Raw genomic sequence first — 14,329 nt, 5'->3', positions numbered from 1 at the left:
TATTAATTTGTAACCCTGCAAATATAAACTTTCAGTATGAGCAAATATTGGTTTCCAAATTTGTAGCTATTTGTTTTCTAATTCTACGGGCTTACATATTGTTTTAATTGTTAATGTATGAAAAACACACGAGCTAATTATTGCCCTTGAGAGACAAATTTTACGTGCATGCAAACATGTACAATTGGGAATATTGAAGTATAGTCCATTCATAATAAGCAACCTACAATTCTATTTACTTCTTATCTTTCACCAGTTTTTTATTCCCTCAAAACACTCTAAGCCATAGATATATAGAGAAAAAATATAGTTTATTATATCATTAAAGCAAATCTGCTATATTAAGATTGTAAAGTTCAGATCCCTTCTATAAACAGCCAATGTGGTATGAAGAAATATTTGTAGCATTTCAGACACTTATTGTTACTTAAATATACATCAAAATACAATCTTTAAGCACTTTTTTTTTAGAATGGATTTGATCCTTTTATTTAAATATGAAATAGAGATAGTTTTCATTTGATAATCTTTTAGAACTTTGCTTATTTTGGACTTGGTGTGTGAATATTTTGTTAAAATATATCTTATAGACAAAGTACATCCCTCATACTCCTGAAAAGAGAACTATCTCCTACCAGGTTTGCAGTATTTGAGCTAAGGAAGTGGTACTCATAAAATGACAAAAGAATGGCTACTTTATTTGTGGTCTAAATGACCTGTAACGCTTAGAAGATAACCTCTCAAAACCCTCTTTCTATTTAGATTGTCAATGTCAAGTCTTAGTAATATTATTGTCTGTTTCTAGAACTGGTAGTAATTTTGATTTAGAGTCATCTGCCATTAATGATATTCATATATTATCTAAAGTTAATATCACTCTTGAATGCTGAGCAAAATAAATAGACAAATGACAGTCTTCCTCAACTACTTCCCTCTACCCAGTCCTAAGATTTTGGTAGAGGTGAGATAATTTAAAATGCCCAGTGGAGACAAAGAAATTCATTTAAAAAATAATTCCTGGGGCGCCTGGGTGGCTCAGTCGGTTAAGCGGCCCACTTCGACTCAGGTCATGATCTCACGGTTTGTGGGTTGGAGCCCTCCATTGGGATCCGTGCTGAAAGCTCAGAGCCTAGAGCCTGCTTCAAATTCTTTTTCTCCCTCTCTCTCTCTCCCCTTTCCCTGCTCTCTCTGTCTCTCTCTGTTTCAAAAATGAATAAACAAAAAATTAAAAATAATAATGCCTGCATTTTTCACATAAACACATTATATTATACTAAACCTAAAATACATTTGAGAGCTCTATCAGCTACTCAATTAGTAGTTTTAAATAGTCTACAATATGGAACAATAAACTGCATTTTGGTTTGAGTGAAATAGCTTTTATCTACCTTTTGTGTTCTAATTCACATTTCGATGTGCTTTTGATGTTCCTAGATATCCGTGGAATACAGGAGTTTTTGGACAAAGTATCTCAGCAGGGAATGGATGTTGCACTGCAGAAGGTAGAAAACAACATCAATAAAATGATCACCACTCTCTTTGACACCTTGAGAATAGAAGAATTGAATCGCTATCGAGACACTCTTAGGCGAGCCATCCTTGTTATGAATCCTGCTACTGCCAAATCCTTCATTACTGAGGTAAGTGACAATTGTCATGGGGTAGGGATAGGTGAAGAAGTAAATGCTTTGGAATAGACCTAACAGACAAGTTGAAAATTCAGAGAAGTGCTGGAGAATTAACTACCCAATTCTCATTAGCACTAATGGAAGTGGCACTGAATTTCTTGCTCATTGCATTTATCCCACACTGTCCAGTTAATTGCTGAGAATGTTTGTTTTTATGTACTTAAGCACACAGCCAGGACGATTTTAAGAAATCTCATGGGAGTTCAAAAGTGTTGTTGACCCTGAATTACTTTAACATGTTCAAGAATAAATTCTCTAAATTCTCTAACCAATCCTTAAATTTCTGCAAGTCAGAATAGTACCTCTGAGAAAAGATATACTTCAATCAGGCTATTATTGCCAGAACATAGCCTATGTTTTACAGAAACATAGAGCAGATTTACTTCTGTGAACTCTGTACAAAGACAAATAATTAAAACTGTCTGAAGCTCTACAAAGTGATGGCCATTGTACATTTTATGATGCCGCATCTTCAAAATTTTAATTGTGTCTGTTCATTTGGCTAGAAGTTCCAACACTTTGTAAATACAATTAAGACTTTTTAATGATTGGTATGACATCTTTATGTTCTAAAATGCTTGCTATTGCCCTGACAGGATTATTGTCATTTTGCCTACTTCACGTTTTTATTTTTATGTAGTGCGAGAACTGGTCATGACAGTACATACTTTCACCTGGGTTTTATTATCAGTGTTTTTAATTTTGGTGACTATTTGACTAATACTTTTTTCCTCACTTCTCTAGTAAGCTTTCTTTAGCTCTCAAAGTGCTGCTATAAAGCCTCCAAATTAGGAATGTGCTAGAAATTCTTTGACACTCTATAATATAATTGGTATGAAGGAACTGAAGCAGAATATAAATCACTAAGAAGAATAAAACTTTTGGAAAACTATCAATAATGCCATTTTTTAACATTTTAATAGAGAACTTTGTTATGCAGTTAAGGACATGTGTAGAATATTGACCTTTTCTAATCTATCAAATTACTCAGAGAGTCTCATTGAACAATGAAATGTTTCCACAAGAGAGAATATTTCCAATCTTACAGGAGTTGTTTTTTTTTCCTTCAAGAAACACAAAATCTGGTAGAAAATTTAAGACAGATACACAAAGACATATAGCATAAATTAGAATCTTAAAATTATAATAAATGAGGCAGAAGCATCTATGGTCATCTTTGGTTGGGGGTTGTGGACATCAGGAAGGCTCATTGAGAAGACACATTAGAATTGGACTTATTATCATTAGTAGGAATTCACAAAAGAAGTGTGATATTCAACAGACAGATACAAGTCCATCTCAGCCACTTTCTAGTCATGTGGGGTTGGCAAATTACTTAACATTTCTGAACCTCTGTTTTGTCATAAAATGAGAATTAAATTTGTAATATAATGAGACATCCTGTATTATGCCTTAAAGGGGGATTTGGGATGGCACCTAGTAAGTACTTAAGACATGGTAAGTTGTAGGTCATTTTTTTCTAGCATATAGTACGTTCCGAATCACAGCAGGTGCTCAAAAATTACTTGATGAACTGAAAAGAATGTCAAGATGTGTAAAGACATAGTCCTTGATTGTATGCTCAGAATAAAGCAAGTAGTTTTTTGTATAGATTCAAAGTAGGATACACAGAAAAGAGAAGTGACACACACTATGTAAATCATGGATGTAAACCAGATGGCAAAGGCCTACTAATGTCAGGTAACAGTTCATATATATTTACCAAGCAGTCAGAAGTAACGGGCTAAGAAGAGGGACAAGAGGATCAGTGCTTTTGCCAAATCATGATCTTTGCTAGTATTCTGACCACGGTCCCCTATCCTTGACTTTGAACTTTGATACTTATAATCATCTCTTTCCAACTTTGTTCCCAAGCGTATAAAATATATATGTTTTTGTGATTTTCCTGAGACCTCTCTTCTTTCCTCTACCCAGACACCACTTTTCTCCCCCCACTCACTTTTCTTTCACAATCACTGATTTTATGTCTCCAAACTGTACTGTTTCTTCTATAGCCTCAATGACAGGAAGAATGTTAACCTACCCACCTTACCCATCCTAAACTAGCTATACTGTCCTTTGACCTCTAGAGTGGCTCCCATTTTCAATTAACTGTATTCAAACACCTCTCAGCTTGCTTCTGCTCCCCTATGTGTTCTAGGAGCATTTCCCCACTTAGGGAAATAGACTGGCCCTTCAGTACTAGAAACAATTAATTCAAAAGGCAAGCAGCATGGAATTTAGAAGGCATGCGGCATCAAAGGTCTGGAGATACAAAGAATAGTTCTTGACTTAGAGGACCACTTGATCTAGTGGAGGAGGCAAGCTTGTAACTAAATAATAAAATATGAAAGAAAAATGCTGTAACAGTGATGAGTAAATGGTTCCTATGGTAGAACTGAGAAACTCTGCAGGGAGCTGGTGTTTGGCAGGAAAAATTTCACAGATAATTTGCTTTACCAGAATTGTGCAAAATTGTTAAGAATTCATTAGGCAGACAATGAAAGGCAAACAATTCAGTGTTTACGTCTGTGTGTCTGTGATATACAGACAGTTTTAAAAATAAAACGTGAATATTTTGTAATTAAAAAAGCAGGAGTCCCTTAGTCTACCTTTTTCTGTCTCCATTAATTATTTCCAGAATGAATTAATTTTTAAAATTTCATTTTTAGTTTTAGAATACACATTCACATGATTCAACATTTAAAAATTTCAGAAGGATAACCTTCTGCTACTGTTTCTCAAACACCCAATTATCCTCTCAAAGGAAAAAAAATGTGTCTTGTGTTGCATTCCAGGTATACACATATACATATACATATACATATACATATACATATACATATACATATACATATCATACATACACCTTTTCACGTTTTATTACACAAATAGTGGTTTGCTACATATGTGCCTGAATTGTTGTTACTTAGTAACATCTAAGAGCTCATTCCATTGAGATCTATGAAGTGCTCTTTATAATTTTTAATGGTTATATAATATTTCATTAATAGATGAAGTCACTCTTAGCTTTTTTCCCCATTTCTACTTACTCTGGTGAGTATTACTAGTTGACTTATTATTTTATCATCTACCTATTTCATTTTTGCTGTTATAAATGAAGACTTAGTTCATTGACTTCGCCCATATTCACAATCTCTTCTCACCTTTACTCCACTGTACCTGCTGTGGAAAAGGCATGGTGTCCCTGAAGTCACTTCATAGCTCTCTCACTTTTCTTCCTCCCTATTACTTTACTTTTATATTGGGTGTGTTAAGAGCATATATATTCTACTCTGTAACCATAAATAAACCTTTCATGCCTTGGCTAAAAGCTGATTCTATAGGATGAAAATCTATAAATGTGCTTATACTTTTATTACTATGAATATTTTTCACTGAACAACAAAGTATTAGGATATGGTTTATTGAGGGCCTTTTTCTCAGGTTTTTCATTTGAGTGATTACTTTCTTAGATTTTTTTTCTTCATTTTATCTTTGTTGGCTATTTAAAATCTGAACTCCTGTCTTTAGAGGCAAATCTCCAAACTCCTACTAATTTCCTGCCTAAGGTCTTCCCTCCCAGAGCCCTTTCTTTTCTATGCTATTTTTGGCACTTTCTTCATCACCCACTCATCTGGGTCAGATCTACAAATTCTTGGATCTCATGTGTTCTAGTCTCTTAGTTTCCTATATTGCCTGAGCATATCCTCAAGTAACTACCAAAAGAAGGGTATGTGGAGTTAGACTTCATCATTCTTTCTATTTATGAAAATATATTTGTTCTAACTTCATATTTCAGGAATAAGTTGGCTAATTATAAACCTCTAGTTCAAAAATCATTTACCTCAGAACTTCATTAGCATTAATTGATTGTACTCTGGCATTCAGTCACCTGAAAAGAAATCCAATGGATGTTTGTTCTTATTTGCTTGAAGGTTGCTTGTTCATGCTTTGAAATTTTGGGAACTTTATTTTTAATGTTTTCAAATTTCACAATATGTGTCTAAGTGGGTTTCTTTTACCATCCCTTTAACTCTGTGCTTTCTAAGTCTTTTTTTCCCTTTTAACATATAAAGTAGCTTTGACTTCTCACACGTTAATCCTTAGAATTTTTAAGTCTTATTTTCTCACATTACCTTTTGTATTTTTTCCTTAGTTCATCTTGATCTATTTCATATTGCAGTTGTTTTCAAATGTTTTATGATCCTTGCTTGACATTAATATTTAGGAATTAATAAGTTGATTGAAAGTTGTACATATGAAGACACCTTTTGGCTTGTCCACGGACGAGCTTCCCTTTAAACTGAACAAACGGAACACTGCCATTTTGCTGGAGATGATGCTAGATTTTATATGTATGTTTATGTGTGGTCTTTGTTTTAGGATAGTAATGTCAACATTAGTGTCCCCAATTTAGCCCAGATGATCTACTTTTTTTTTTCAAATTTTATTTATTTACTTGGGGAGAGAGAGAAAGAGTGAGCTGTGGAGGTGCAGAGAGAGGGAGAGAGGGAGAGAGAGTCTCTACCAGTGTGGACCCTGATGTGGCCCGTAACTCACAAACCATGAGATCATGATCTGAGCTGAAATCTAGAGTCGGATGCTTAACCAGCTGAGCCACCCAGGCACCCCATATATTTTTTTAGGAAAGAATTTTATATATATATATATATATATATATATATATATATATATATACACACACACACACACACACATTAGAAAAGAATTATATATATATGTACATATATACATATATACATATATATACATACATTATATACACATACACACACACACACACACACACATCATTTTGCATGAGACAGTGTGTGAGAAAGACATTGTGAAAATCAGTATGCATTTAACTTGAGTCAGTCCTCTTTATTCACTAATAGTGTATTTGCAAATTTGCTTACTCGCTAAAATTTACTTGTAATTTGAAAATCAATACAAGAGATGTTTCACAAGTAATTCACAGAAATGTGCAGAGATGTGAAAAATTTGAGTTGCCTGACAGCCCGGATTCCCATCTACGATTGAACAAAGCTGTGCTCTGCATTCTTATTTTGGCTCTTATACTGTAAATGAATGTCCTTTTTGCAGTTTATTTAGTGTCTTTTTCTCTTTTTTGCATTTTTGGTGCCATTTGTTGCTGATTTCACTATTTAAAATGGCCTCCAAGTATAGTGCTTGAAGTTCTGCTTTTACTGAGATGTGTCTTACTAAAAAAATACCTGTTCAGTAGGGTTCATTCAGGCATGAGTACCCTTGGCCGTGAGTTCAATGTTTATGAATCAACATGCTATTGTTTGATTGTTTGTGTTGTCCTGTCCAATCTTATATGTTGAAATCCTGTGCTCACTGTGATGGTCTTTGGGAGCTGCTTAACTCCTGAGGATGGAGTCCTCATAAAAAGGACCAGTGCTGTTCAAAATGCTAAAAAGAACCCTGCAGAGCTCTCTAGCCCCTTCTGCCATGTAAAAACACAAGAAGTCTGTAATCCAAAGATGGCCCTCTTTTGCATGGTGCAACCATGCTGGCACCTGCCTGAACTACCAGCTGGGAGAACTGGGAGAAATAAATTTTGGCTTTTCATAAGCTACCCAATCTGTGATATTTTGTTACAGAAGCCCAAATGGATTGGACACAATAATATATATATATACAACATGTAGTAATCATATTTACAATAAATATTCAATAAAATGTCTTTAAATAGAAGCATAAATAAAACCAGAGGCTTGTAGGAACCAAACTTTGTATTTCCCCTAGGAGCAGTGATTCAACATTTATTAATTCCATGTTCTCAGGAAATTTATAGAACATAACTACTGGGAATGATAAGAATTCACTCTGTTCTTATACTTTTCAGCTCCCGTCTCACTCCTGCCCTCCATTTGGCTTGACATTTGCCAAGTATCAGAATTTCTAGGGCTCAGCAGCGGAGAGGGCTCTCTGCTGCTATGTCTTACAACAATAACTAGTCTGTGGCTCGTTCTACCACATTTCATCAGATACCATTACTTCGTCTGCTTTTCTTTTTTCAGTAATTTGTTTAAAAACACTTTTCTGGGGAGTCTGGGTGACTCAGTCAGTTAAGCATCTGACTTCAGCTCAGGTCATGACATAGCATTTCATGAGTTTGAGCCCCACATCAGGCTCTCTCCTGTCAGTGAAGAGCCCACTCCAGATCCTCTGTCTCCCTCTCTCTGACTCTTCCTAGCTCATGCTCTCTCTAGTACAAAAATAAATAAACATTAAAAAAAACACTTTTCTGATGGCCTTTTCCCTTTTGCCTCATGGTTATTGGTTTATATACCTATTCAACTCCTTATATTTTATTCAGGGTTAGGATGTGATCCCTTTAACCTTTTTGAGTTGCAAATTCCAGCATGTTCTTTAAGGTTTTTAGAGTTTCAAACTAAACAAACAGAAGGTACTTTATGAACCATTGTTACAATTTTTAGGAGATAATATCATGACATTTAGATTTGGAAAGTCCAGCGTGCACCATTTTGTCCAAATTCCAAATTTATAGTTGAAAAAACTAAAGGCCTTGGGGCACCTGGGTGGCTCAGTCGGTTGAGCCTCTGAGTTCTGCTCAGGTCATGATGTTGCCTTCTGTGAGTTTGAGCCCTACATAGGGCTCTGTACTGACAGCTCAGAGCCTGGAGCCTGCTTAGGATTCTGTGTCTCCCTCTCTCTCTGCACTTACCCTGCTTGCATTCCATCTTTCTCTCTCTCAAAAATAAATAAACATTGAAAAAAAAAAGAAAAACCTAAAGGCCTCTCCAGAACCAATCAGTATTGATCTCTAACTTCCTCCAGCAATGTTTAACACCTTTGCAGCTAGTGCTGATTATGGATGGTAAGGGACACTCACAGTTTGAAAACAGCAAAGTTGTCTTTGGGTCAAAGGCTACAGATTGTCAGATTCTAAGAGAAGTATTTGTAGAAATAACTTACCAAGGATTAGATGATGGATAGAAAAGCAAATGAAACTAGAAAGAAACTGATGGATTGGGATAAAAGGAGAGATAGAGGGAGTAAAGGTTATGGTGAGGGCAGAGGTTCAGTAAGCACCTAAGAGAGAGAGAGAGAGGGAGAGAAAGTCTAGCGAAAGAGGGGGGAATAGCAGAACTCTCACCTTTATCGCTTCCCATACATTCTAAGTGGGCATAGAAAGTTGTTGAAATATTCAAAGGAAATGTTAACTAAAAAGTCAAAAGAATGAGTTTTTTAAAAAAAGAAATTGCTCACTTAGTATTGTCATTTAATTGCTAAAGGGAATTGCTAAAGGGAAAAATGGGCATATCAATTCTGTTTGTATCTTTTTTTCTGTCTCTGGAGCAATTATGTGGCACTGAGTTAATTATGCTCCCTTTGAAGTCTTAGAAATTTAATACATTACATGTCTACAGTTAGCGCTCCACCTCTCATTCAAGAGTTTCAAAGCTTTAAGAAAAATACTGCTGTTACGTGCAGCTGAGTAAATCAGCCTGCTGTGATACCGGTAGAAAATTGTTACCACAATGTACCTGCTAGCGTCCTTGAAATTAATATGGTGAAACAAGAGTGCTTACATGGTTTGATTTAAATATGGGTTAGGATGATATTTTGAAAAACAATTTTTTTATATAGGATAGATTTGCATTGGAAATGACACAAGATAATAGCCTTTCTAGAAAGTATACAACAATCCTATATAAATTAGAACTTTTTGGTCATGACTTTAGTTTTCAGGTTTGATAAGAAAATCAGTTCTTTGAAAGCAGGAAGTTTTATTACTAATATGGTAATGAACATCATTTCCTTTTGCAGTTTTTCAAGATTTCAAAAAGGAACCCTGCTGTTACATGAAATCCTTTTATTCTGCAAGGAGAAAAGTGTATTATCTCTTATTCCTTAAACATAGTTTATGAAATGGCTTTCATTTCATTGTATTATATCCCAGAGAACTCTGATCTTGTCAAATAACTTAGAGGCAAAGTTACTTACCTCAAGTATATAAGCAATTTGTCACAAATAAGCCTTTAGGAGGGTTTAGGAAACAAGTGAAGGTATCTTTCTCAGTGGATATAGCAAAGTTCTCAGTCATCAAAAGAGTACTCTGAATAATCAAATTACTGTGATGGTTATTTAATAGCTGTTTAAATAACTCAGTATTTCAACAAAAAAGAAATTATTTGAAGACATTATGCAATGTACATTTTTTAAGATGACACTGGTAATAATATTTGAAAAAAGAACTTATAAAAATTTTTCCCTAAAATGTATCCATTGAATGAAAATCTCTTTAATACTACTGAGTTCATAGATGGCTGCTATGCATTTTTAAACTAAGCTTTGTATTGAAATTTAACATATACAAGAATAGTGCACATAAGTGTGTAACTCAAATTTCCATGCAACCAGTGTTTAGGTCAAGAAACAGAACATAAGTGGTACTCTCAGGTTCCCTTTCTGTGTACCACAGAGTTATAACCCCCTTAAAGATAACCATTATCCTTACTTTGAACACAGTAAACTAGTTGTGATTGATTTTAAACTATGTATGAATAGGATCATGCTGTATATATTGTCTTGTCTGTTTTCTGTTGTTCAATGTTATATTTATGACATTCATCCACATTGAAATATGTAGGCAAAATTCATTCATTTTGATTGCTTCAAAGTATTTCATTGTATAAATATGCCACCGTTAGTGTAACTTATGGTGATGACTTTTTTTCTAGTTTTGTCTTTTACAAATAGTGGTTTTATGCATGTGTTTTTGTTGTGTGTACACTTAGGCATAGGATTGCTAGCTCAAGAGACATCATAAGGTATGTAATTTATTAAAGCTAGCTGATACAGACAGTTTTCCAAATTCTCTTAGTAGCAAGTGGAAGCATTTCAATTTTCAACTTTCTTACCAACACTTTTTTTTTTTGCCCTCTTCATTTTATTTATCCTCATGGAAATGTATTAGGTTTAGATTTTGTCTTTAATTTGCATTTTCCTGATAAATTTTTTTGTATATTTATTGACTTTTTTGATCTATTTTTGTTTATGGAGTGCCCATTCAAGTCAGTTTCCTTTTTTTCCCTCATGACATGTAGAAGTTTTATATATATTAGAGATAAGAGTTCATTGCCAAATGAATATATTTTGAATACCTTCTCCATTGTTTGTCTTCTTATTCTATAAATAGAAATTCTTGATGAACATAAATTTTATTTGTAATGTAGTCCAGGTTATTAATTTGTTTTCTTTATAGCTAGCAGTTTTTGTCTTTTTGTTTTGTTTTGTTTTTAAATAAAGCTTCCCACTCTAAGGTCATGAAGACATACTCATTTTTTTTTTGAAATATTGTTTTGTCATCTACATTTTAATCTGAAGTTCATCTTAAATCAATTGTTTTACATGGTGGATTGTAGGGTAGGGATACATTTATTTTCCATATAACATCTGTTTCTCACTTTACCTTAGGACCAGGGTGCCTGAATTATGTTGGGGAGGAAGAATTTCTTACGTACTCCAAGGTCGTTCTAGCTGCACGAAGATTCAAATTGGCAAGAGACAGATTAATAGGAGAAGTCTAATTTAATTTTGAACATATAGGAAATCCATACAAACATGAAATTCCAAAGACAGTCGGGCAAAATGAAGTAATATGTCATTCTGAACTAAGGAGAAGGGCGGTAGGGATCTGAGACTTCAAGGGAAAAAAGTGCAGTTCATAGGAAGAGTAAATTTTTGGTAGGCAAAGGTTTACTGAGCTATTCAGAAACAATAGGACATAGAGGACTTCTATGAAACAGGCCTTGCTGGGCTCTTCCATGTCTATCATACTTAGTTCATATTATAATGTAGTTATCTGTAGTGATGGCTTACTTCCTGGAGCAGGTCCTCTATCTAAATTCTTTTAGGTAGTGGTTGGAGGGTGGGAGTAAACAGCTTTCCCTGACTCTCCTGGATTTTGATTGCTTTTAACTCAAAATAATCTTCTTACCAAAATACTATATTTGAAAGGAGCCTATCCCAAACCCCTCCAATTGAAAAGAATGTTAGAAGTTCCTATCACCAGTGAATAAAATGGGGTATTTGAAAGTCATATGGCTATTATTCTTGTACAGCATCTTGTATATTTATCGTATTTTTTTTTCTCTTTAACATGAAGCACATGACTTTAGAAGAAAATAAAAGACTATCTTGATGATTTCATTGGAATAAGACCCTTTCTATGCTCCTATGATAACAAAAGTTAATAATACTGGATTTTATAATAAAAGTTTTAACTTTTTCCAAGGGCCCAATAGTCATGGGTCATCAAGTAGCAGCTAATGGCCCTGTCACTCAAAAACTGAACTGATTCATATAGATACGGTTTTTACAATGGCATGTAATTATAAGGGAAAAAAAGAATTTTGATTTAATTTGACTAAAACAAACCAAACTACTGATAGGAATCACTTCATTCCTGACTTTATTTTTCTTGTGTCCCATTTATCAATTATTATTGAATAGCTCTCAAATCTCGAGTTTTTGCTTTAGCTCAGTATTGTATTAAACTTGAAAGGCAGCTCTGTTACCAGTCAAGCCACAGCTTAGGACTTTTTTTTTCCTTTTAATGAGAAAATCTCAAATTTGTTTTAGTTTCCACTTGACCAAAATCATGTATGACAGCTCTTGCTTCTGTTAATGAGGCCTGAAAGAGCATCAGGCTTTGCTTTTCTGGTTGGAACTCTGTTTAAGTCTCAGAAGTTTCCCCTGAAGAAAGGAACTCAGCAGGGAATTAGGTTCCAATAAGTTCAATCTCATAATAAGACAGATCCAACTCACCTCTCTCCTGTGACCGCTGACTTGGGACACAGATATTGGTGAACAGTTGGATTCTAACTTCCTCTAACAGTCTAAAAGTCATTTAACAATTTTTGCCTTTGCAACATCTAATTTGCTAGTTTTCTTTTTCTGTTAGGTTTTCAGATGGGTTTGACATTTTATTCTATTCTGTCTATTGAAACAAAATTAAATGAGAAAATATCAACATTAGTGAGGGTTGTACTCTTAATTGAAATATAAAATCACAATTGCTTCAATCTTTAAAACAAGGCAATTGAAGCCCTTCTTTAATCCATTATTCATTTATTCATTTATTCAGACAATATGTTTAAAGCAATTCTGTGAAGGCAATGTGGAAAGTGATGCTAGGAATACAATTATGAATGATATGTGATTCTAGTCCCCAAGGAATATACAGACTAATAAGGAAAATATTGTAAACACAAAATGTACAAAATACTAAAGCCACAAGAAAGAAAAGTTAAGTTACTCCCTTCAACCCCCGAAAGAAATAGAAAATAAAACAAAGTTCTTTCTAAAACTTGATCACATAAAGCTTGCAGATAATGTATGAGATAACCCATATCTAGAAGTAAACCAAATGTTTATTTGTTATGGGACAACTGAGAAATCTTAGCTATTTCAAGAAATTCTTGGGGTACCTGGGTGGACTAGTCAGTTGAGCGTCCAACTTTGGCTCAGGCAATGATCTCATGGTTCCTGAGTCCGAGCTCCATTTGGGGCTCTCTGCTGTCAGCACAGTGTTCTCTTCTGATGATGGTTCCCCTTCCCCACTCGTGTGCTCTCTCTCTCAATAATAAATAAATCTTAAAAAGAAAAAAAAAAGAAATCCTTACCATAACTTGCTATAGTCTTATCAAAGCAAATCTAGAATTCGAGTGAATCCAAGAGTGATTTTCCTGCCACAAAGTTCCATGGAAAAACAAACAAACAAACAAAAACAAAGGGACTATTTGAATAGACCTAATGATAAATTTGAAGATTAGAATTCAGCAGTGCTTGTCTATTACTGCCTAGAGAAGAAATATATCAGACCTGGAAGGCAAGGACATGCCAACAGAAAGGCATTTTTTTGTAGTACGCCAGGCATAATTTATCAGCCCTTACCCTGGTCTGAGTGAAGTAGTTTTCAAAATTATGCACCTCCCTGTTGCTGCTCCCATTTTCAGCATCACCTTTTGAAGCTAGGAGACTGGCAAGCCCCTGTAATTTAAGCAATAGAGAGATATGTTTGCTACAAATTAATAAATTAACAATTTTATTAATTTACCAATTTCTAGTAAATTTTCTTAGTATATACATGACACAACATGCTACAAGTACCTTTATTTTCTATTTCCAGAGTGAAACAGAGATTATTACAATCTGCCCTGAGCTTCGAGGCAGCCATGGCAAATGGACCTTAGTTAGCACAGGAGTCTAAATCTATTTGCCAACCTAGGTTAGTATGAGTCACTCTCCCAGAACTTAATCAATTCCTTAAATGCTTACTGACAAAATCAATATTTTAGATTTGTAGAAGACTAGATTTTAAAGTATAGCTACCCCATGAAGCATTGTTGAAATGTTAGCTGATAACCCTAGGTTACAATTCTATTTATACTTTTTCTCACTGTAATATAGATAAATAGGAGTGAAATAAACTGTTTAGGTAGAACCTAGAAACTTAAGAAGGTCCATTTGATTTTTCCAGAAAACCCTATTTTTAATAGAATACAAGGATTCTAAGCATATGAGGATTAAAAGATTAGACTTATATGTGTCCACCAACAGTAAAATTATATGAATAT

At 34.4% G+C, this 14,329-nt stretch overlaps 1 protein-coding gene across 2 annotated transcripts in view; it reads left to right on the top strand.

Annotated features, from left to right (window-relative positions):
* The window catches only part of GRID2 (glutamate ionotropic receptor delta type subunit 2), a 1,434,457-nt gene that overhangs the window by 772,834 nt on the left and 647,294 nt on the right, over positions 1-14,329 (top strand). For both annotated transcript variants that reach the window (XM_019829242.2, XM_045056096.1), the window contains exon 4: positions 1,435-1,640. In XM_019829242.2, coding sequence (XP_019684801.1) covers positions 1,435-1,640 — 206 coding nt within the window. The remainder of the gene's footprint in view (positions 1-1,434; positions 1,641-14,329) is intronic.

Source organism: Felis catus, chromosome B1 (assembly GCF_018350175.1).
Source record: "Felis catus isolate Fca126 chromosome B1, F.catus_Fca126_mat1.0, whole genome shotgun sequence".
Taxonomy (NCBI): Eukaryota; Metazoa; Chordata; class Mammalia; order Carnivora; family Felidae; genus Felis; species Felis catus.
The sequence above is the reverse complement of the archived record's forward strand: the minus strand, read 5'-3'. Positions and strand labels throughout refer to the sequence as shown.